Here is a 25,221-nt window from a genome sequence, read left to right on the forward strand (position 1 = left end):
CAGGAAGAATTGGATTCAGAAGGTAAAAATAACAGTTTACATTCATTTCCCAGTGTTCCTTTTCTGGATGTAGCTGGTTCTGTCCATCATTAATCAATTGGAATTGGATTAGCTCTTCTCTATGTTGAAGAAATCCACTTCCATCAGCATACATCCTCATACAGTATCATTGTTGAAGTGTATAATGATCTTCTGGTTCTGCTCGTTTCACTCAGCATCAGTTGATGTAAGTCTCTCCAACCCTCTCTGTATTTCTCCTGTTGGTCATTTCTTATAGAACAATAATATTCCATAACATTCATATACCATAGTTTACCCAACCATTCTCCAATTGATGGACATCCATTCATCTTCTAGCTTCTAGCCACTATGAAAAGGGCTGCCACAAACATTTTGGCACATACAGGTCCCTTTCCCTTCTTTAGTAGTTCCTTGGGGTATAACTCCAGTAGTAGTATGGCTGGGTTCAAAGGGTATGCACAATTTGATAACTTTTTGGGCATAGTTCCAAATTGCTCTCCAGAATGGTTGTATTCTTTCACAACTCCACCAACAATGCATCAGTGTCCCAGTTTTCCCACAGCCCCTCCAACATTCATCGTTATTAGTTCCTGTCATCTTAGCCAATCTGACAGGTGTGTAATGATACCTCAGAGTTGTCTTAATTTGCATTTCTCTGATCAATAGTGATTTGGAACACTCTTTCATATGAGTGAAAATAGTTTTAATTTCATCATCTGAAAATTGTCTGTTCATATCCTTTGACCATTTATCAATTGGAGAATGGCTTGATTTCTTATAAATTAAAGTCAATTCTCTGTATATTTTGGAGATGAGGCCTTTAGCAGAACCTTTAACTGTAAAAATGTTTTCCCAATTTGTTACTTCCCTTCTAATCTTGTTTGCATTAGTTTTGTTTGTGCAGAAACTTTTTAATTTGGTGTAATCAAAATGTTCTATTTTGTGATCAATAATGTTCTCTAGTTCTCCCTTGGACACAAACTCCTTCCTCCTCCACAAGTCTGAGAGGTAAACCATTCCATGTTCCTCCAATTTATTTATGATTTCGTTCTTTATGCCTAAATCTTGGACCCATTTTGATCTAATCTTAGTATGTGGTGTTAAATGTGGGTCCATGACTAGTTTCTGCCATACTAATTTCCAGTTTTCCCAGCAGTTTTTGTCAAATAATGAATTCTTATCCCAAAATTTGGGATCTTTGGGTTTGTCAAAGATTAGATTGCTATTTTTATTCACTATCTTGCCCTGTGAACCTAACCTATGCCACTGATCAACTAGTCTATTTCTTAGCCAATACCAAATGGTTTTGGGTGACTGTTGCTTTATAATATAGCTTTAAATCAGGTACACTTAGACCACCTTCCTCTGACTTTTTTTTCATTAGTTCCCTTGCAATTCTCGACCTTTTATTCTTCCATATGAATTTTGTTGTTATTTTTTCTAGGTCATTAAAATAGTTTCTTGGGAGTCTGATTGGTATAGTACTAAATGAATAGATTAGTTTGGGAAGTATTGTCATCTTTATTATATTCGCTCGGCCTATCCAAGAACACTGAATGTCTTTCCAATTATTTAAATCTGACTTTATTTTTGTGGCAAGTGTTTTGTAATTTTGCTCATATAATTCCTGACTCTCCTTTGGTAGATATATTCCCAAATATTTTATACTATCGACCGTTATTTTGAATGGAATTTCTCTTTGTAGCTCTTGCTGTTGGATTGTGTTGGTAATGAATAAAAATCCTAAGGATTTATGTGGATTTTATTTTGTATCCTGCGACTTTGCTAAAATCCTGAATTATTTCTAATAGCTTTTTAGCAGAGTCTTTGGGGTTCTCTAAGTATACCATCATGTCATCTGCGAAAAGTGACAATTTGATTTCTTCATTTCCTACTCTAATTCCTTGAATCTCTTTCTCAGCTCTTATTGCCGAGGCTAGAGTTTCTAGTACTATATTCAAAAGTAATGGTGATAGTGGGCAACCTTGTTTTACTCCTGATCTTACAGGGAAAGGTTCTAGTTTATCACCATTACATATGATGTTTACTGAAGGTTTTAAATATATGCTCCTTATTATTTTAAGGAATAGTCCATTTATTCCTATACTCTCAAGCGTTTTTAGTAGGAATGGATGTTGGATTTTATCAAATGCCTTTTCTGCATCTATTGAGATGATCATATGGTTTTTATTAATTTGATTATTAATATGGTCAATTATACTAATAGTTTTCCTAATATTAAACCAGCCCTGCATTCCTGGTATAAATCCCACTTGGTCATAGTGTATTATCCTGGGGATGATTTTCTGAAGTCTATTTGCTAATATCTTATTTAAGATTTTAGCATCAATATTCATTAAGGAAATTGGTCTATAGTTTTCTTTCTCAGTTTTCGATCTACCTGGTTTAGGTATCAGTACCATGTCTGTGTCATAAAAGGAATTTGGTAGGACTCCTTCAATCCCTATTTTTTCAAATAGTTTACATAGCATTGGAGTTAGTTGTTCTTTAAATGTTTGGTAGAATTCACATGTAAATCCATCTGGTCCTGGGGACTTTTTCTTAGGAAGTTGGTTAATAGCTTGGTCTATCTCTTTTTCTGAGATGGGACTATTTAGACTACTTACTTCTTCCTCTCTTAATCTGGGCAAGCTATATTTTTCAAGGTATTCTTCCATTTCATTTAGGTTATCGAATTTATCGGCATAAAGTTGAGCAAAGTAGCTCCTAACTATTGTTCTAATTTCTTCTTCATTAGTGGTGAGTTCACCCTTTTCATTTTCAAGACTATCAATTTGCTTTTTCTCTGTCCTTTTTTTAATCAGGTTTACTAATGGTTTGTCTATTTTGTTGGTTTTTTCATAAAACCAACTCTTAGTTTTATTAATTAATTCAATAGTTTTTTTACTTTCAATTTTATTAATCTCACCTTTTATTTTTTGAATTTCAAGTTTTGTGTTTGTCTGGGGGTTTTTAATTTGTTCCTTTTCTAGCAATTTTAGTTGTAAGCCCAATTCGTTGGCCCTCTCTTTCTCTATTTTATGCAAGTAGGCCTGTAGAGATATAAAACTTCCCCTTATTACTGCTTTGGCTGTATCCCACACATTTTGGTATGATGTCTCATTATTGTCATTTTCTTGGGTGAAGTTATTAATTATATCTATGATTTGCCGTTTTACCCAATCATTCTTTAGTATAAGATTATTTAGTTTCCAATTATTTTTTGGTCTATTTTCCCCTGGCTTTTTATTAAATGTTATTTTGATTGCATTATGGTCTGAAAAGGATGCATTTACTATTTCTGCCTTACTGCATTTGATTTTGAGGTTTTTATGCCCTAGTATATGATCAGTTTTTGTATAGGTTCCATGAACTGCTGAGAAGAAAGGATATTCCTTTCTGTCTCCATTTAGCTTTCGCCAAAGATCTATCATATCAAACTTTTCTAGTATTCTATTTACCTCTTTGACTTCTTTCTTATTTATTTTGTGGTTTGATTTATCTAATTCTGAGAGTGCAAGGTTGAGATCTCCCGCTATTATAGTTTTGCTATCTAATTCCTCTTGCAGCTCTTTTAATTTCTCTTTTAAGAATTTAGATGCTGCACCACTTGGTGCATATATGTTTAATATTGATACTGCTTCATTATTGATGCTGCCCTTTAGCAGGATATAATGCCCTTCCTTATCTCTTTTAATTAGATCAATTTTTGTTTTTGCTTGATCTGAGATGAGGATGGCTACTCCTGCTTTTTTGGTTTTGCCTGAGGCATAATAGATTCTGCTCCACCCTTTTACTTTTAGTTTGAATGTCTCACCCTGTTTCAGGTGTGTTTCCTGTAAACAACATATAGTAGGATTCTGACTTTTAATCCAGTCTGCTAACTGCTTCCTCTTTATGAGGCAGTTTGCCCCATTCACATTTATGGTTAGAAGGACTAATTCTACATTGCTTGCCATCCTATTAACCCCTGCTTATGCTTTTCCCCTTTCCTTCCCTTTTACCCTCCTATCCAGTATTAAACTGGTGAACACCACTTGCTTTTCACAGCCCTCCCTTTTTAGGATCACTCCCCCACCTTAAAGATCCTCCCCTTATTTTACCCCTTTTCCTCGAAATTACTGTATTCCCTTCCCCTTAGCTTACTCCTTCCCTTTCACTTTTCAATGAAGTGGAAGAAGTTTCACCATAAATCGAATATGTCTATTGATACACGCTATGTTCATCTCCCTCCTTTCTTTCTCTCAGATATAATAGGTTACCATTGCCTCTTCATGAGATGTAGTACAAATTGTACATATGTTCTTTACATATTTTTTTGACAGAAGTATAGTTCTCAAGATTTCTTTTTACCTTTTTAGAAATCTCTTGAGTTCTGTATTTGAAGATCAAACCTTTTATGTAGGTCTGGTTTTTTCATCAAAAATAGATGGAATTCATTTATTTCATTAAATGTCCATCTTCTTCCCTGGAAAACGATGCTCATTCTTGCTGGGTAAGTTATTCTTGGCTGCATACCAAGTTCCTTAGCCTTTCGGAATATCATGTTCCAGGCCCTGCGTTCTTTTAATGTGGACGCTGCTAGATCCTGGGTTATCCTTATTGTGGATCCTCCATATCTGAATTGCTTTTTTCTAGCAGCTTCCAATATCTTTTCCTTTGTCTGATGGTTCTTGAACTTGGCCACTATATTTCTTGGCGTTTTGATTTTAGGGTCCCTTTCAGTAGGTGATCGATGAAATTTTTCAATGTCTATTTTATCCTCTGTTTTCAGAACGTCTGGGCAGTTCTCTTTGATAATTTGATAATTTCCTCGAAAATGGTGTCCAAGCTCTTTTTTTCCTCCCATTTTTCAGGGAGTCCGATTATTCTCAAATTGTCTCTCCTGGATCTGTTTTCCAGGTCTGTTGTCTTTCTGGTAAGGTACTTGACATTCTTTTCAATTGTTTCATTTCTCTGCTTTCTGTTTTTACATTTTGATTCTCCTCTGTTCTGCTTTGGTCTTCTTCATTTGGGTGTTCTATCTTCTCACTCTTCTTATGTCATACTGATGGGGGTAGTGGCCCCTTTAAGATTCCTTTTCTGATCTCCAACTTCCTTTAGGACTGATCTTTGATTTATAAGATCTGGTCAAAACCACCCTTTTGTATTCCAAGGGGAGAGATCCCTATCTGAGCTAATTTGGGCTGTACCCAGCCCCCGACAGATCTGAGCTGGTTTGGGTTTTCAGCCCCCACAAATCTGCTCAGATTTCCCCAATCCCCACCTGATGGGTTCTGGCCCTCGAGGAATCAACCTGGAACTCCACCCTAGGCCCCTTCTAGCAAATTAAAGAGCCAAACTGGAATCATATCTTGGCAGAGAGTTGAAACGTGCAAGCATCATGCTTTGCTTCACAGACTCTCTGTCCACTGCTTCTGGTGTATTTCTTCCTCTATCTAATACCTTTTACTAACCAGACTTTAACCTTACTTCCAAACCCTACACTAAACTTCTTTTTATCAATCTGGATTTTCGGGCCTGTAAATTCATTTACAGGGGACTCTCACTGCCGCTAGACCTCATTTAACTTTATATCCTTGCGCTGAATCCAAAGGGGTTGCAGGGGAGCTCCATTTGACTCCCTGTACCCCAACCCTGCCACTAGACCTCAATTAATCATAATTTTATTTAGATATCCTTTAGCTAGACCTCAACATTTGGTTATATTTCATCAATATCATCTTCCTCAAATTTGGCCCTCCTCCTGAATAGTGCTTATCTCCAGTTTAGATTTAGGAATTTTAGATACACAGTCTGTATCTGATACATATAGATGATATGTAATCATTATCCCCATCTCTCTGCCACTGTACTTTGACCTCTGCTCCTAGGACATTGAGTTCTATTAGGTGAGCTTTCACCTTAATTTACCTGGAGCCTTAAATCCACACTATTCTGTGGGTCAACCTGAAATCATTCTATACTCTTTCCTTTTCTTATCTATGTACAATTTTCTCAACGTCTCCAAACAATCCTTTGATTTAAGGTTTATCAGCTATAACTTTTAAAATCCTGAAAACATTAATATGTAAATAAACTGATGGACAATAATGCAATTCAGCCATCCCCATAGTTTATTAATACTTTTGCCTCTGAGCTCCTTTAAAACAGGTTTTCCCAGTATCTTTATCTGAGGGACTTTTTCCTTTCAATTCTTCAGAATTATCTCAAGTTGCTTTTCTCAGTGTCATTTTTAGCTCCTTTCAATATGAACATGTCCCTATATGAATGTGGCAGCATTTTACTATGAAGCAAGAATAGGTGGAAAAAAGTTTTATTACAGATAGATTATTAGTGTAATTTTGCTTCAAACTATATACACCTTTCTTTGTTTCTGAGCAACAAATTCATTGTTATCTCTGTGACAAGGTGACAAATATACAAAATCTTTAGTTAAGCATAATCCTTGGGGTTTTTTTTATCCATATGCTTCATGAGATGGAAAATTTTTTTTTTTTTTTAATCAGCAGAAATTTAAGAAACACTCCAGAACTTTCAGAAGCAAAATGATTGCATTAAGTGGTGTACTCTTATTGGAAGCCTTCAGTTAGAGGCAAAATTTGGTAATATCATAGGAAACACATTTCTTTGCAAGTCTGGATTGAAAGATAATTTCAGGAGTTCCTTTCTATCGCTAAGATTATTGTTTTTGATACAAAAATATTGGGGAGCAGGGGAGTGTCTTTTTCTTGAAGAAGCAGATAGTATAGTTGGTTAGACAATGTCTGCCAATGGGAAACAATTAGAGAACAATACAAGATATTGTACAATTAAGCACAAAATTATGTAGTGCTGTAGGAATTCAATGCAGTGGAGAGAGACCGTTTTATTTTTATAACAATAATACCAATTTAGGGAAATAATGTTTGCCTTTATCTAAAATATAGTCTTTTGGCTCAATTCTAACATTGTTTTTCTAAATATTTTTGGTTTTATTTTAGACGATGTGTTTTTTTATGAGAATATTCCTGGCTAATTGCTTAAACCTTTATTATTGCTATTTTTTGGTTGATTCTGTGATTTCATGAACACTAGAAACCCCAGTTATTCTATAGTTTACATCTTATGAAATTACTTTGGGCATTTGAGAGTTGGGGCTTACCAAGATCATGCTACTAGCATATGTCAAAAGTGGGAATGGACTCCACATGACTCTGAGAGTCTTCTATCTACTCTCTATTTCTATTTGAAATTTAACATAGCCTAATTGTAAGAAGTTTTTGTCTTGAAAATAAAATTTTAATTATCTGAAAGTGCTGTGATTGTTGTCATTGTAAAGAAAGTCTATTTAAACTAAATTTAGTATGCATGAAGTAATGTATAAAGAATCTCAAAGGTCAATTCACTAATGTTTTGCCACTAACATTATTTTGAGCTCAGAATATGTCGTTTATCTTCCTGGTAAAATAAATTATCCATTCTTTAGGAAGTTAAGATAAAGATGTCTCAGGATTGACCCCAATGGTCATCTGGTCAGTAATAAAGCCATACTAGAAACCAAATAAGATTTTTCAAAACAGGCTAGGTATCTTCAATTTAAATTTTTTTTTTCTTGGAGTCAGAGTTTATGCAAATAGATGTTATCATCTTAACCTATTGAGAAACCTAAGAAAATGTTATTGGATTTAACATGTCCGTCATTATTGTATGCTTTAAATGTCATTTTCATGTTAAAATAAAAAGCACAAAGTTATTCTCGAGAATTGGTATTTGTAAGATTGGCTTTCCTCTGTCATACCAGAATTGGCAAGAAGCCAGAAAATGACAGAAATAACTCCTGTATATGGAGGTAATTTAATTTATCTGTATTGAATGGAATAAAAATACTTTAGTAGGAGGTTTCTATGAATTGAGGTTTAGTCAAGAGTAAAAAAGAAATGTCAAATATAAACCTTCAGGCCATGAAAAACTAAAGAGCATGTTATCTTTTAATTCCTAATTAAATTTTGTGTCTTTTTCCTCCCCCTCCCTTTCCCTCTCTTCTCATTGCAGCCATAGACCTTTTGTATGGGGGTATTTACTGCTTTATGTGTCAGGATTACATATACGACAAAGACATGGAACAAATTGCCAAAGAAGAACAACGGAAAGCTTGGAAATTACAAGGTTTGGTTTTCCTTAAGTATCTGCCTAATATATTGATTTATTTTAGTCCCTCAAATTTGTCATTGGCAAAAACCAGTAAGGAAGGGGAAGAGAGACATCTCCAGCGATAGTGGTGAAAGTTGGGGGATGAGTAGCATTGCTTTCTAGGAAGTTAGATTTTTTTGCTTAACATATGGGGTACTCAGAATTATAGCAAAATTGCTTTTAAAAAAATTAGATAAGTATCTTGATATAAAGCTAAAATTATGTCACCAACATAAAATTTTTTTTATCAAGTAGAGAATGTAATGATCTATCTAGTAGCTATTTTAGAACTAAGCCTTAGTAATGAGTCTGTTCCCCTCACATGTCCCCCTTATGTGTCTGATTTTTATCTATTGTGCCTGCACACACACACACACACACACACACACACACACACACACACACACACACTACTCATTTGCTGTCACTTTCCTTTCCTTTATACACAAACCATATCTATATTATGTATTTGTAGAGTTATATTTACACACAAAAATATCTATGCACACATTTGTTTTATTATTCAGTTTGCTTTCCCTAATTTTTCTTTTTTAGCCTTCACCCCAACAGTGGTTTCTCACTACCAGTGTACAATGACAGGTAAGAGTCACGGGCTGATGACACACTTAACTAATGAGCATCCCTTTGGGAAATATCCTACCATTTTTAGGCAAAAGTGACGGTTCAGAAATCAACTTTAGAGTAGTGGTTCAGTGTCATTTTGCAAAAAGAGAGTTTAGGAGTACATACGTAAATAATCATATGACAAATCCTTGTCATGATTGAGCTGCTTCCTCTGAAATAGTACTTTTTAGGGAATATAAGATTAAAAGCAGGTGCTATCACTGATGTTAAAGTATATTTGTTTGGGATTTTTGTTGGTGTGGTTTTTTGGTTTGTTCTACAAAACTTGTGAGATTACAGTGACTGATTTTTTTTTTTCCTCCTTAAAATATTTGAATCACCAGGTTTTGATCCATAGTCAGTGCTTTCAGTAGAATAGATATTTTCAGAAAATTTACAAAATAGAAAATCTAATTTTGGATTGGTGAATTACCATTTTGTCCTGTTCTTTAGTAAAGTTGAATTGGTTATTGTTTTATGTAATTAAATGAAAATTGGTAATAGCAGTGCTATTGCTGATTGTGAAAACACTGGTCAATGATGACCAAGACTGATCAGTTTAAAAACAGATAGCTGTATTTTCTGTCTTTCCTATATGTTAGACATTTTAGGAAGGGGAGGAATAGACGTCCCTAATAGGATCTTTTTCTGTGACTTCTCTTTTTTTAATATATAACTTCAAAATAGAATTGGTAACCCCAAAGATGTACAATTCTTATCATTCCATTTAGATTTCCAAATTTAAGATGGTAGCAAAATATCTTCACTTTAAGAGCTCTTGTTCTTAAGAACTAGAATCAGTTTTTTTACTGTCTTCCTGAGATCTGTCTGAGGTATTGAGAGCCACTTTTTACAGCTAGTATAAATTCTTTGACGCCAAGAGTTGTCTCAGCAAGCCAGGAAATGGAAGAAAGGAGACCTTAGGTCAGTCATCTGTCCTCCAAGCTGTGCTGCTTCCCCTTCTGCTGAATACCAGTGACAGTGAGCACATTTATGTAGTACTTGTTTTCTTTCAAAGTAATAGGTTGTTTGATATTTTTTAAGTAATTAGAAAAGGCCATTTTCTATTTTTGCCCTTGCACTGTCCAATGTCAGTTTTCATTTTCTTATATCATAAGCACAGGAGTACCCACCAAATACTCATAGTGGGTTGAGGAAATCTAAGTTAAGCTGAATTTGATATCATCTTCGAGCTAAGTCCCCAAAATAAATCTGTTCACTTTTATATTCTTTTTGATAGATTTTAGAGCATTTGAATCTATAGCTGGGTAAAATACCACATTTTTGAACATGGAACTATTAAGATAAGGTTTTTTTCTTGTTTAGAATATTTTCTTGCATTTGCCTAGGACAAACCTCATGCCTTGCATTTAATCTCTGCTCATTTTCCTGTTTTAACAGTTTCCTCGTGTTCCTGTTTTAACAGTTATGGGCCTAGGAGTTAAACACACTAGAAAAAAAAAATTGTTCAGAATTAATCAGTGTCATAGACTTGACTTTCATGTCCATTTTACCAAGGAAGATTTTGTGGTGGCAATTTTAGGGAAAATAAACCTCAAGCATTTAATGAATCTGAAGTCTATGCTAGTTAATTATCCAACTGTAATTCTTAGCAAACTTGGACTAAATTTGAGCTAAGACTGGTACAGAAGGCATTTTAATAATTTGTTTTCATGGACAAGACAGAAATCAGTAAACATTTCAAAGGAACTGCTGTGTTGAACAAGCTCTTTCAGTTCAGATTAATGATTGTCTAATATATAATCATCTGAGAATTAGACTGCCTATCTTGACATGTACTTTGCTATCAATCACAGACTAAAGAAAGAACTACAGCCGCATCTTTTCTTCAGAATAGGCCTTCTCAGCTTGGCTCCGTGAACTTGTGTTTCAATATAAAACATAAACTGTTTTTCAATAAAATTGGTTTCCTTTGTAACTTTTATTATTAAGTTCTAAAAAGACCATGAATAAATTTCTTATGTTCATTTCCATATGGTCTTGTATCACTGCTTATCTGTGTAACAAATAGGAATGTAACTATTAAAATTTGACTAACATTAAGCCAGAGTCAATAAAATTACAAGTTAGATTCCATTATATGCTCTTAAATTTAAAATGTCAGATTAAAAGAATTAAAAAGCTATTAAATGGTTGTCACCTTTTGAGAAGGCATCAAGGAAGATTAGTCAAACAAATAATATTTTTACTTTTCACATAAATTAGAAAACTAACCAGCCTATCAGTCTCATTGTTAAACACTTAATACATCAGATTCATAGGGTAGAACAGTTGTAAATTTACAAGATAACACCTGTATTTGTATTCCAAATGAAGTGTAAATTACATTTAAGTGTGCAGGTGTGCTCCCTCATGAAGCTGGACAAAGGAAACTTTGCTCTTATCCCACTTAAAATTGCTCAATTCTCAAAATGTATAGTTGGATATGCTTGCATGAATACACACACACACACACACACACACACATATGTGTGTGTGTGTGTATGTATATATATATCTGAGGCAATTGAGGTTAAGTGACTTGCCCAGGGTTACACAGCCAGGAAGTGTTAAGTGTATGAGTCCAAATTTGAACTCAAGTTTTCCTGACTTCAGGGCTACTGCTCTATCTACTGTACCGGCTGGCTGCCCCCTCATGAATATTTTTAAAGCAAGTTTATTAACTTTTAATTTAAAAGGTCACTTTGCTAAGTGCTAGTCTGTTTTTGTGAGAGGTTGTTAGAGAAATTATTTTAGTTCTTATTTTATTTCTGGGTCCATTTTTTCATCACATTTGCTATTTTTAATCTTAGAGAAAACGTTCGATGTGACTGTTGCTGCAAACATGAGTAATCATGTTCTTTTTATGATGAGAGTAGAAAAGCAAATTCTTTTGTCTTAGAACCATGAAAGAATTCAGTGATTTTTTTTTTTTTTTTTCCCTTTGAATATACAGGTTTTCCCCCCAAGGAGCTTCACTACAGATTGATTTTAAAAATTGATTGCTTTAAGTGTAGAAAAAGAACCTTGAAGAACAAAAATTGTGTCTGTTGCTTTGGAGTGTTTATCTTGTTCTTTGTTTATTAATGGCGTTCATATCATGAATTTTTAATTACTTATGAAATCAAATTCCTGTTTTACTTCATTATGTATAAAGCAGTTGTGTGTTTTATTCTAGCTTATATTTTACGAGAGGTCAGTTATTTACAATCTATAATAATAGGGTTCTTTTGGTTATCCTTGTAAAACATAGCAGTATATCTAGTTTTGAGATAATATTTTTGCTTTTTACTGAATAACCTTAGTTAAGTGTTGTGGTTTAACCTGAAAAAGAAAAAAGAAACTTAAAGACATTGTTATATAAACTTAAGTTTAGTAACTAATTTTTGGCTCATCTCTCTAACATGGAGTTAGCCAAGCAACTTGTTGGGAAAACATAGTGACTTTGCATTGCTTTCTGGGGGCTCTGACTCTTCCTCCTCAGAAATATTTTTTTCATGTTGCTTTATGCATATATGCATAAATGAATCTGTGAGGATAAAGAAAAATTAGGATAGATAATGAATTTTCATTATCTCTCATGCTTGGTATCAAAATTCACTCAATGGATAAAGTAAAATGAAGCTAAAAGAGAGGCATATCTTTGCAAGTATATACCTTGGCAAATTGTGAATATGAATAAATATCATGCTTCTATACAGAACCATTTGAGGGAATGGTGACAAAGTTGAGGACAAGCAAGGTGGGCATGACTCAGATTTTGGTTGAATTACCTTATCAGTCATGTTCAGTCATTTCTGAATTTGAAGATCAAAGACTTCTCCAAAATTAGCTTGTACCATGCAGAATGTATATAAGCCTTCAGCAATATTTTTTGCACCTTTTCTTTTATTCTTGTGTGATTTATAATTTATTTCCTGCACCATAGTTTCAGTGATATGCATTCTGCATAAAATATACTGAATTTTAATTTACTTTAATCCTTATTTTTGAAATAAATTGCCTATCTCTTAATGCCAATATGCTTTTGTGACTTCACTATCACTGGTGTTGCATAGCAATTTCTTTTCTTTTTTTTTTTCCCTTAAAATACTACAGCAGCACTTTAGTTGGTCAGCTATCAGGTCTTTATTCTTGCTATCATTTTTCTGTTTCAAATTATGGTGGAAGCACAAATTTTGTACCCATTAACCTGTCACATTTGCTATTTGCCCTCTTGGTTCTCTCTGACTTCAACTTCCTATTCTTCTATTTCTCAGAAAAATGTCTATAACATAATTGCAACAAAATCAGAATATATATTGCTTTTTGAAAAATTAAAGAAATTTAAGTGATTCTACAAACTCATCCTCAGAAAACAAAGTTTTTATTATATTATAATTTATCTACTGATGCTAATTCTATCGTTGGATCATGTTGAAATCTTAGGCAGTTTTCTACATGTAGTCAGTCACATTTCTGAATAAGATTTATATTGTGAATTTAATGTTGTTTGCTTTGTAATTAGTATAAGTTTTATCATGCATTTTTATAGGATTCAGCTGTAAATTGGATCCATTTAAGTTTTTTCAAAAATATACCTTTTATCTGTCAGTTTTAATCCTTTTGTGAAGAAGTATTAATTAAACTTATATTTCTGCCATCTATGAATGATCTTTGTGAGTAATCTTACTATGTTGGTGCCATGATGTTTCTGAAACCTCCAAAAGTCTTGGTGATTTTTGACAAAGAAACAAGATTAGATAACATTGATACTGGAATAGATTTAATTTAGAATGTTTTCACTTTTCAAGAAGTATTAGAAATTTTTTTTAAAAAAACCTTCATTATTCCTTTTAGTTAATGTCAGTCTATTGTTACCTTTCCTGAATATTTGTTATTTAAAATGTGAGAATTATATGAGACAAAAGACAGAGAGAATAGAAATTATAGGGCTATTTATGTTAAATTCAACTTACTGGACACTGTATCATATCCTTTATTTGAAAGCATCTTTGTTGATGTTGAAACTTAATTAATGGCCCCTGAAATTCTTTTATCTTTTCAGGCATTGGAGAGAAGTATTCAACTTGGGAGCCAACCAAACGGGAGCTAGAATTGCTTCGACATAATCCGAAGCGGAGAAAAATAACCACAAATTGTACTATAGGTAAGTGAAGGAAAAGGACTTAAATTATTTTTTTTGTTGTTAAAATAACATCAGCAACAACATTAATAATCGTAACTGCCATAAATATAAAGCACCACACAAATATTCTCAATTTGTCCTCAAAATGATCCTGTAAAGTATATGTTTTTATCCCCATTTTACAGATGAGGAAACGTAAGTAATTTCCCTGATATCTTATAATTCGCAAGTGTTTGGGAGTAGAGTTGAACTCAGATCTTCTTTGCTCCATACCCAATATGCTGTCCTTCTTCACCACCTGGATACAAAGTTAAAATGAATGTCTTTCATTTTCAAGTTATGTTTGCCAGTTTTCACTCAGTTACTGTAAACTATTGGAGCTTCATTCTGTTGTTTTAACCTGATCTGCCAAAGAGGGAAAAAATCTTCATTGACTCAAATCTAGAGACAAAAGAGTTTTTAACTACAGATTTGTTAGCAATGTTATGCTTTGAAAATGAGACAGTTTTCATTTATGAATCCTTCCAATAATACTTAAGGAAGCATCATCTACATTAACAGCTGAGTTCATAGCTAGTACACTAAAATATAAATATATAAATATAAATAATACAAAAAGTTTTATATAGAAAATTTAAGGTTAGAAACCTAGTTAGTAGTATTAATTAAAGAGGAAACATGAAATAATGCACATTAAAAATGTTTTCTAATAGTTACAGAGAAAGTTGGCTAACATGTTGAAAACACAAAAACACGTTTATTGGAATGGTCTTCCTACCATTGTTTAAGAAGTTATGTTTTATATAAATAGAGAGAGAGAGAAGAATTGCACATGTTTAACATATATTGGATTACTTGCCATCTAGGGAACTGCATTGAGGGTGAAAGAGGGAAAAACTTGGAATACAAAGTTTTTCAAGGATCAGTGTTGAAAAATTACCAGTGCATATGTTTTGAAAATTAAAAGCTTTAATAATTTTTAAAATTTTAAAGTTATTTTATGCACACAAATTTTTTTCATTATTTTGATTATTTAGTGAATCTAATGTTTCATCAATGAAGGTATTACCCACACTGCTACAGATTTTAACCTCTTCTTATCCATACCTTTCCATATATCATGCATAAAACATTCAACCAGTGCCCTAAGAATCTTTCTTTTATTCTTTTAGAATTGGGGGAGCAGAGTGTGTCAGTATGCCAGTAAAATCTTCCATATATTTCATTATTGACATGCAATACCTCCCCTTTCTTTTCAAAATTATCTTTATTAATACTTTAATAGGATTTTTTGAGTTGTCATTATTGATCTTTTACAGTCTACTTAAATCCCTGCATGTTGATTTCCATTGCTTCTTAGGTTATTTGTAATTTCTGGTTTTTTGTGGGTTGTTTTTTTTTTCCCCCTGAAATTATGGGTATTCCATGACATCTGATGACATAGCAGCTCTGGAGAATATTGGTTTTAAAAATTTGTCTTCTATGATGATTTGGAACTTTTCCAACTGTAACAAGCCAAATTCAACTCCAACAGCACAGAGTTTAATTTTGGAGTTAATGCATAATTATTCACCAAAAGCAAAAGCAGGAATATCATTGCACCAAAGTTCAGAAACAGATATTTAATATTCTGTTTCTGAATAAGAAGGTTTTTATTTCATTGTTCTTCTCTTTTACCTTTACCACATTAAGGAATAATGATTAGATTCTTTTGAGGTTTTTTTTTTCTTTCTTTTTAATTCAGACTGTTTAAAAGAGAGAGGTCAAATTTATGAAACTTTATTATACATCACAAAAGAAGAAAAATACTCATTCAAGACAAGAAATAAGGAAAGTGGCTGATCTATTTTTATGGACAGATACTTTAATAATTTCTCCTATTGAGCCCTTCAGCTGTCTATATGCCTAACTTTAAAAGGAGATTGGAAAAAATCAAAGCACATAAAAGATTTAAAATACTTTCAGCTATAGTTAAAAGAAAAAGATTTGCTTTCTTATGTACACATTCACTGGATATGCACGTGTTAAGACCAAGGAAGAAACACTTTTGTCCTTGAAATCTTTTCTTTCACCCTGAGATACTGCTAAATGTGTACCTACTTCAGATTCTTCTTATAACAAACCTAATAGCAATTTATCTGCTTTGATTTTTTTTTTAATCTGCAAACAAAATATATGCTGAATAAACATCAGACTGCATTTTAATACTAGTCTAAAAAATGAAAGCCTTTTAACTGACCAATAATAAACTGTGCAGTCGCAGATCTGTTCACTCATATTAGAAGATAAATTATTCAGAGAACTATTGTAGTCATAATTTCTATTGGGTTTAATTGAATATTCCTGAGCCTAAAATTTCTGCCAATAATTATGACTTAAATCTGAGCAGCAGACTGCTTATTTCTCTTAAAGTCTGATAAATCTGGTTGTTTTTTTTTTTAAGGCTAAGAAAGATTATCTGTAATAATTCTTCTCTTTCTTCCCCCTCCCCCCTTTTTGTAGAACTAAGATAAGCTTTCTTTATGAGCCTTCTTTCTTATTCTATTTCTTTTCCTTGAGGAAAGGTATATGAATTACTAGAGGGCTAATCCTTGGTTTCAGATTGGTGCTGTTATGGTGCTGCTAACAGCTAGGTGGATCAGGAACCCTCTCCCTTAGGGAGCTGTACTTTAGCTCAACCTCGAATGCAGCTAGGAAATCTAAAAGAAGAGCCAAAACATTCCATTCGTGGGGACAACCTGTGCAGAGTGCGCTGAAGGAAGAAATGGAAACATCCTATATAGATCACTGACAATAAACATATCTGGCTAGAATCTGGATTCAGTCTATATTTTTAACTTTCTCATAGAGTCCCTTTTTTCCTTCAAGGCTCAGCTTAAATACCATTTTCTATATGAAACTTTGTTCTCCCCAGCTGTTAGTGCTCTTCTCCCCCAGACTACCCTGTATTTCTTTTACATATATTTTCTATATCCCTTTATATGTACATATGATTAATTTCCCCTGATAGATTGTAGACTTTTGGGGACAGGAAATATTACACTTTTATCTCTTGCATCTAGCATAGTCCCTAGCACACAGTAGTGATGGTTGATATACTATTAGAGGAATTGAATTAAATAAATTGTGAAGTTCTTTCTGTACAAAAGTACAAAAGAAAATTGCTTCTAAATGGAAGGATAGATACCTCCATAGTTTTTATTAAAGTTATATAAAAGAGTTGGTCCCCAGATTAAAGCAACATATTTTAATACTTAGTCATTTTAATATAAATGTAGGTCTAATAGGGGATAATAAATATATTTTTGAAAGACCTGAATAGAAATTTAGAAAAGTTAGATACATGATAGCTGTTTAGGGATTACTAAATGAGAAAAGAAAAAAATATTCATGTTTACTACAATATTGTATTTTTTGGGGGGGGGGCAGTGTTCTGTTTTGGTTTTAGGCTAGTCAGTTGGGCTTAAGTGACTTGCCCAGGATCACACAACTAGTAATAGTTAATTTTCTGAGGTTGGATTTAAACTCAGGTCTTCCTGACTTCATGGCTGGTGCTCTATCCACTGTGCCTTCTAGCTACCTCTATTGTATATTACTTTTATAAAAATTGATCTTATATTATGGACATTGAAACATCACAGACAACTGAACAGAAATTTTAAACATTTTTTTACTGTCCAATAAAAATTATATTCACAAAAAAGCTATTTGAAGAAAGAATTAAAAATTATTTAGAGACAACCGATTTAAAAAAAAATTGGGTCAAAGGATAAATCATAGAAAAGATAATTTTATGAAAGATAATGAAAGCAATGTAAAACCGTACCAAAATTTGAGGGATGCAGCCAAAATATTCTTTATAGGAAAATTTTGAGTTCTAAACATTTTCATCAACAAAAGGGAGAAAGAATAGATTAGTAAATTGAGCATGTAATAAATATCCTAGAAAATCCACAAATATAAAAATCCAGTAAGTGCCAACAGAGAAATTCTGAAAATCAAAAAAGAAATTAATAAAATTGAAAGTAAAAATTTTAGCCTATTAAATTAATAAATAAAATAAAGAGATGGGTTTTTGAAAACAATACATTGCTTAATTAAAATAAAAATGAAGAAAACAACTAGCAAAAATGAAAAGGAATTTACAACAAATAAAAAAATTAAGATAATTATTAGAAACTTTTGTCCAACTGTTTGCTAATAAAACCATTGCCTTAAATCTCGAAAGAAGCTGGACTAGACATAAATGAACTTCCAAAGGAAAAAACCCTAGAATCAGTTGTGTGTGTTAGCTGATTCTTTGAAACTTTGAAATATTAACTGTTCACAAAAATAGGAAAAGATAGGATTCTACCATAGGGCTTTTCTACCTTAATTGGGGAGAGTCAGAAACAACGGAAAAGAAAAGATCAATATTCCTAAATGAATATGCAAGGATAATTTTAAAATACAATATTACCAAAGAAGCAATAACAACATATACAAAAAGATTTTTCCTTATGACTAGGTTGGCTTTATTTTCTAGGGGTAATAGGTTGACACAGTACAAAACATATAAGAAAAAAGAATTTCAGTAAAATAACAGTTAAAATCATATGATTATCTCAAAAGATGCAGGAAAGGCTTTGACAAAATACAATACCCATTTCTATTATAAAAATACTAGAAAATGTACTCATAAATGTATCTCTGCTTAGGGTAAATGCATTTATCTAAAACTAAGACCAAGCATTATATGACGTATGGTAACCAAGAGACCTTTTTCTTAAATAAACATAATCATTAACTCCACTAGTTTTAGACATAGTACTCGATACCTATGATAAGAAAGGAAAAAGAAATTGAGGGAATAAGCATAAACAGAAAACAAAATTAATGTCTTTTGCAGATGATATTTACTTAGCTAACTCAATAAATTCAACTAAAAAATTAATGAAACAATTAAAATTTCCAGAAAAGTTGCAGGATACATAATGAACCCATATAAATCATTAACATTTCTTTTTATTACTAGTAAAATCCAACAAGAAAATATAGATAAATTCCATTCAAAATAACTACAGAATATGGAAAATATTCGCAATGACACTACAAGTAAAATCACATATAGGAACTATATGAATATGACTGCAAAACAGGTTTTAACAGAAATAAAGGCAAATATAAATGATTTGAGAAATATTAGTTGCCTATGAATAGGCCAAGCTAATATTTAAAAAATTATAGCACCATATAAATTAATATATTTGATCAGTGCGATATCAATCAGATTATCAAAGGACAACTTTATAGTAATAGAGGACATAAAAAGACCAAAAATGTTAAGAAAAATAATGAAAAGAAAGGGGAACTTTAATAGCCTCAGATTTGTATAATAAAGAGAGATTTTCATCTAAACAAATTGATCCTAGTTTTAAACAAAGACATGTAAATCATAGGGACAGATTAGTTATATAATATACCCAAGGAAATTAACCTAGGGGCACAGCATTCAATAAAAACCATAATTACTGGAATGAAGCCTCATTAGTCTACAAAAATACTGGGAAATTAGAAGCAATCTGGTCAAAATTAAGTTGAGACCAGGTGAGCACAAATCAATTATATTCAAAACCTTATAATAAAGTAAACAAATTAGAGGAGCAAAGAAGAAATTACCTTTCCCATTTGTGACAAAAGAAAAGAATTCATGCCCAAATACAGGATAGACAATCACAGAAAATAAAGTGACCAATTTTAACTCCCTCAAACGTAAGTTTTTATACAAACAAAATCAAAGTAGCTAAAATTATAAGGGAAAGAATTAACTGCGGGCGGGGAGGAGATCTTTGCATCAAGTTTTTTCTCTGATAAAGGTTTCATTTCTAAGATATAAGGAAATTATTAGATTTAAAAGAATAAGAGCTACTCCCCATTTGATAAATGATTGAAGAAAAAAAAAAAGACAATTCTCAAAAAAAATTTCCACTCTCAATAGCTGAATGAAAAATAAAAGTGCCGAGTTACTTGGCACATTAGAAATAGAAATTAGAAATAGAAAAGTGCAAATTAAATAACTCAGAGGTTTCATCTCACACCCATCAAATGGGCAAAGTTTCTAAAAAGGGAAAACAACAAATATTGGAGGGTTTGTAGGAGAATGGGTACAAATATTAATGTTTTGTTAATGGAACTAAAGAATTTCAAGTCATTTTGGAAATCACTTTGGAACTCTGACCAAAAGACACTAAATGTACATTAGGAGTGATATTGATGAGGAGTAAATGATGAGGAGTAAACTCTGGTCTAAACAGAGATGGGTCAGTTCCTTTTCTCTCTCTCCTTCCTTCCCCAAAGTAACCAAGGGTGGGTTCTGCAGCAAAGCAATTTGCTACTTAATGCTGTATGGAAACATAGTCTTTATTGATTAGAATGGAAACACCAGAGAGCTGGTAGGCAAAATGGCTGCATGGTACAAGGCCAATTTTGCAAAGAGAAGATTTTTGAGTTCTATCTTTTATACAAGAACACAATCATTCAGATGCAGTGATATAAGGAGGTTCCTGAGAGTGATGTAAATAAGATAAGGATTCTCTTCTTATCTTTTGGGGATAGACAGAAGTCTCTTCCCAAAAAGGAATTTCCTGCTGGCATTTGGTCTATCTGAGTAGATTAGAATGGGGGCTGTAAAACCCCAGTCAGCTCAGATAGCCCAAACTAGTTTGACCACATCTTGTATCAAAGGTCCAAGTCCCAAAGGAAGTTGGAGATCAAACAAGGAATACCAAGGGGCTACCGCCCTCAACAATATGACCTAGCAATGCTGTTACTAAGTCTGTGCTCCCAAAAAAAAAAAAAAAAAAAAAAAAAAAACAAAAAAAACTAGAAACCAAGGACATTATTGTTCTCTAGGTATAGAATAGCTGAACAAATAATGGTATGTGAGTGTAAATGGAGTGCTATTGTGCTATAAAAAATGACCAAAAGGGATGGTTTACAAGAAACCTGGAAAGACACAAGTTGATAGGGAGAGAAGTAAGACCAGGAGAAAAATTTACATGAGAGCAGCAACATTGTAAAGATAACAAAGAAACCTAGAAAGAGATTATTAACTGGTGTTGAGTGAAATGAGCAGGATACAGAGAAAAATTTACATGCTAGCAGTGATTGTGACAGAACCCTGCTGTGACCAATCAGAATTCCAGAGGATTGATGATGGCATATTCTGGTCATCTTCGGAGAGTAAAGTGTAGAAAGAATAAGCCATACATTTTTATCCAATATTGGGATTTGTTTTACTTAGCTTGCATGCTTATTATATAATGGTTTTGTTTTTATTAGGGATATAAAATAATTTTTTCATAGTTGAAAAAATTATATTAAAATGTTAAAAATAAAACATAAAAGAATAGTTTTTTATCCTATCCAGAAGTTGCCACCAATACTTCTCTAAGGATAGAATGGGGATGTTCTAGATAAAACAAACACCAAGTTACTTTGCAAAAAAAATTAAATTGGTCATCTTTTTACAGATGAGAAATTATTATTTTATTCAGTGGGAATCATTTTTGAACCTGCCATCAATGAATAATCAGCTTTATGATCTTTTTTTTTTTTTCTTTTTTCTCTTTTGCGCCTTGAAAAAAACCTGAACCCTCACAGATTAATGTGGCTTTGTTTTTCTGGCCTATGATCTGAGAATATGGAGTTCTGCCTCTTGTGGAAAAGATACTACTCAGCCTGTTGAACTGTTAGTTATGGTTCATTATATAAAGAAAGGAAAATGTGGCTCCCCCTCCAAAAAAAAAAAAAAGACAAGGATTTGTGAATGTGAGTCTGTGGTCTTTTGTAATCTGTTTTCTTAGCCTTGCTACTTGTGGTAAAACTATGTATACTTCCTAGAAGATCTTTGTCATCCTCCAACTCTTAACAGGAGCTAAGTAGGCAGATTAATCTGTCTCTAATTAGCATGAAGTGACTTTTGTGCCCAAACATTCCTCTTAATTCTTCCTGTTTACCTGGTTTGCATAATAGAAAGAATTATATTCAAAAACATTGAGATAATTAGGTAGAACCTCCCAGGTTCTCTATAGTAAGTACTTATGAACAGGCTACTGAACCTATAACAGGCTACTGAACCTATTTTCCAAACAATGGCAAGTAGGTTTCTAGTTTGTATAATACCAAATTGTAAAAGAATTAAAAAGAGAAGTATGAGGAGAAAAAAAACAGTAAGACTCCCACATAAAAGTAGCAAGGGAGGGATGAAACAAGGACATTAATGTTATTAGAAACTTTGCCCTTTTTTTGCTCTTCATATTGTTTGTGCATTAGAGGTGATTGGACATTGTAAATCCAAACAGTAATATTTAATAGGCTTTGATGGTTACAGATTTGTTATTATTTTCTTAGATTTTTACATTGCTGGCTGAAAATTACTAGTTAAAATTGTGAATTTAAAGATTACTGATCAAAGCACTAACATTTATTGCAAGGATTACTAAGCTGGAAGACAGAAACTTGTTTTTAAAATATTTTAATAAAATTTAGAAGATCCAGGTAAACTACAAATTATTAAGATATTATATAGTAAAGAAAATATGCATAGAACTTCTAAGTTAACAGAAATACTCAAAATGTTCTAATTGGTTTAAAATAACTTAATGATAGGGAATGGAAAACCTTAATAGTTTGCTGTTACATTTCTTTAGTTTGGCCAGCTTGACATTTGGAAAGAATGAACATTTTAAAAAAATTTTTCATGAAATTACCTATTAGTTAAATTACTTTAAATTACTTAAATCTCATCTTTTTTGTTTTTGGGGGCCTACCCTAAATATTTCTGTAGCCTTTTAAAATAAATGCTAATTGTTTGACTCATTGGGAATGATTTAAATTGATTGGGGGGAGGGGAGTATTGATTTGAGACTTCTATTATATATTGTTTTGTGACAGGTAGGCACTCTGATAAGTGCTGAGGGTATATATATAAAAATAAAAATTTAAAAAATGTGTGAGGTAAGAAATGGAGGAAAGAAATACAGATATAGACTGCTTTGTCTAAGAGTTCTAAACAATGGAATAAAAGAGAGGGTCTTGGAAAGTTTTTTTGTTTTGTAATTTTTAAAATTGTGCCAGGGATGCTTTTAGGAAACAAAAGATAGGGTCTTGGAAAGTTTTTTTGTTTTGTAATTTTTAAAATTGTGCCAGGGATGCTTTTAGGAAACGAGCCATTGAATGAGGAAAATGAAAATTATAGAATAAGAGAAGTAAGTTCAAAAATAGAGATAGAAGGAATTGATGGGGGATCCCCATACTGTATCTCTTTGACTTGGAGGAGGGGGGACCATCAGGTAGAAACTCCTTGAAGGAGAGATTTTCCTTGAATCCTTCCCTGTACAAAAGACCTGCCCCAAGGAATCAGGATAAGTAGTTTCATTCTGTTATCCTGGAGGAGATCTGCATATCCCCCCCCCCCCCATTGATAACACTCACTACTCATTACACCCTTTATTAAGTTGGAGATTAATGTAGGGATCTCTCTCTGATTTCAACTCAAACTGCCCCCAGCCTCTAACCAAAGTTTCAATTATTAAAAGGGGCAACTGGACTCAACTCCTTACAGAGAGGAGAAAGCAAGGAATCATGCCAGGCCAAGGGACCTTCCTTGGCATAGCTGCCTGTGAGGACCCTCTGCCCACTGAGAAGGTATTCTCTTCTCAGTGCCAGCCCCTCTTTACCTCTCTGTCCGGATTCCTCTCCTAGACCTTTTCTGTCAGGACCTTGCCACTAAGGAAGTCAGCCTCCTAGCATATGTTGACTTCCCGCTGTCAGTAAACTTCTTTTTGCCAGTCTAACTTTTCAAGTTCGTAAATTCATTTACAAAGGACCTGTGGCAACCAGAAGGTTGTTCCCACTGTAATGCCTAAGTAACTGAACAAGATAAAGATTAGAGAGTGTTTAATAATTTATTTAATGGAGAGAGATACTGGAATCAAATGGATGCATGTTTGGTCCCAGGACTGAATGAGACTAGAGACTATCCTCTCTGAAAATCCAGCAGCGTTCTCAGTGACTTATATACACGTGGCTCAGCCACTGACTGAGGCAGGGGTGGAGTTAGGGTGCTGAGAGTGGGAATGGGACTCTGACAGGGTGGGAGATGAGATGACATAATCTGGGGGAGGCACCCCACATATGGGGTGAGACATCTTGATAAGATGGTATCTGACATTCTAATTGCTTGGGATGGGGAGAGGCATTCTAATATGCTAAAACATAAGATTTTATCCTTATCAAGTATTCTGATAAAGAGAGAAAGGAGGTTTTGCAGAACTGAGAAGCAGGGAAACCTGAGGCAGGATTGAGTCAGGATACTTAGGGAAACCGAATCAGGACAATAAAAGAGAACTGTGGCATAATACCACAACTCTCTGCCATGCACCAAACCTCAAGGTGATACGGTGCAAAAATAGATCTCTAACAGCAATGGGATCCCCTTGGCCAGTGGCAGGCTTTGTGAAAGAATTCACAAAACCCAAAGAATACAGGCACGAGATTTGTGCCAAAAGATGGGTTTAATTACACTAAGAAGCCAGCTTGGTAAGAAGACAGACTTATTAGTGGGCAAGGAATATAACAAAGGTAGGTTACACTGAGAAGAAAATATCTTTAGCAATAGGTATGATCCTGATGGACTTCTGTGAAGATTCAGTTCAGAGCTGTCTTATATTAGCTTTCTATGAGGCTTGGGGCTTCAATTAAATTCAAAATTGAATGAGATTACTTAACTGGGAGCTTGAGTCACTCCATGTTGACTATGCCCCCAGAGCCTAGATTTCTAATTGAAAAGAGTTTAATTTATCTTGAGAGTTTCTCTTATGGACAGAAGGGTGTGGTCCTTCCCAAGAGGCTAAGAGAATTTGAAACTCAGAGATTCCTCCCCCCCAAGGGGATGAAGTTTCAGGGGCCACCAAAAGGTTAAAGAGGATACAATTTTCATCGGAAGGATTGGTGTTTGCAAGAAGGGTATACTGCTTTATCTGAGACTAGAACAAAGAAGAACATGGAAAATTATTTTAAGATGATTTCCATGGACAGTTGGGTAGAAAAGAGATATTTTGATCTTTAATCTCAATTTCCTCCGTAAAATATTTGGGAAAGCACTCTGGTAACAATGAGTTGAGAAGGGATACCATATGTAGGTGATTTAAGGAGAAAAGTTTGGAACAGAAATTGAGGGAAGAAGGATAGAATAGATTAACACAATTGTAATAAACTGTAGTTCCTTTGTAGAC

At 33.4% G+C, this 25,221-nt stretch overlaps 1 protein-coding gene across 3 annotated transcripts in view; it reads left to right on the top strand.

Moving 5' to 3' along the window:
* USP22 (ubiquitin specific peptidase 22) overlaps nucleotides 1-25,221 on the top strand; it is a 246,243-nt gene that overhangs the window by 130,753 nt on the left and 90,269 nt on the right. For 2 of the 3 annotated variants that reach the window (XM_074281287.1, XM_074281289.1), the window contains 3 exons: nucleotides 8,056-8,169; nucleotides 8,749-8,793; nucleotides 13,865-13,966. In XM_074281287.1, coding sequence (XP_074137388.1) covers nucleotides 8,056-8,169; nucleotides 8,749-8,793; nucleotides 13,865-13,966 — 261 coding nt within the window. The remainder of the gene's footprint in view (nucleotides 1-8,055; nucleotides 8,170-8,748; nucleotides 8,794-13,864; nucleotides 13,967-25,221) is intronic. The other variant, XM_074281288.1, reaches the window with a different exon arrangement.

The sequence above is a fragment of the Sminthopsis crassicaudata genome, chromosome 1 (assembly GCF_048593235.1).
Source record: "Sminthopsis crassicaudata isolate SCR6 chromosome 1, ASM4859323v1, whole genome shotgun sequence".
Lineage (NCBI taxonomy): Eukaryota > Metazoa > Chordata > Mammalia > Dasyuromorphia > Dasyuridae > Sminthopsis > Sminthopsis crassicaudata.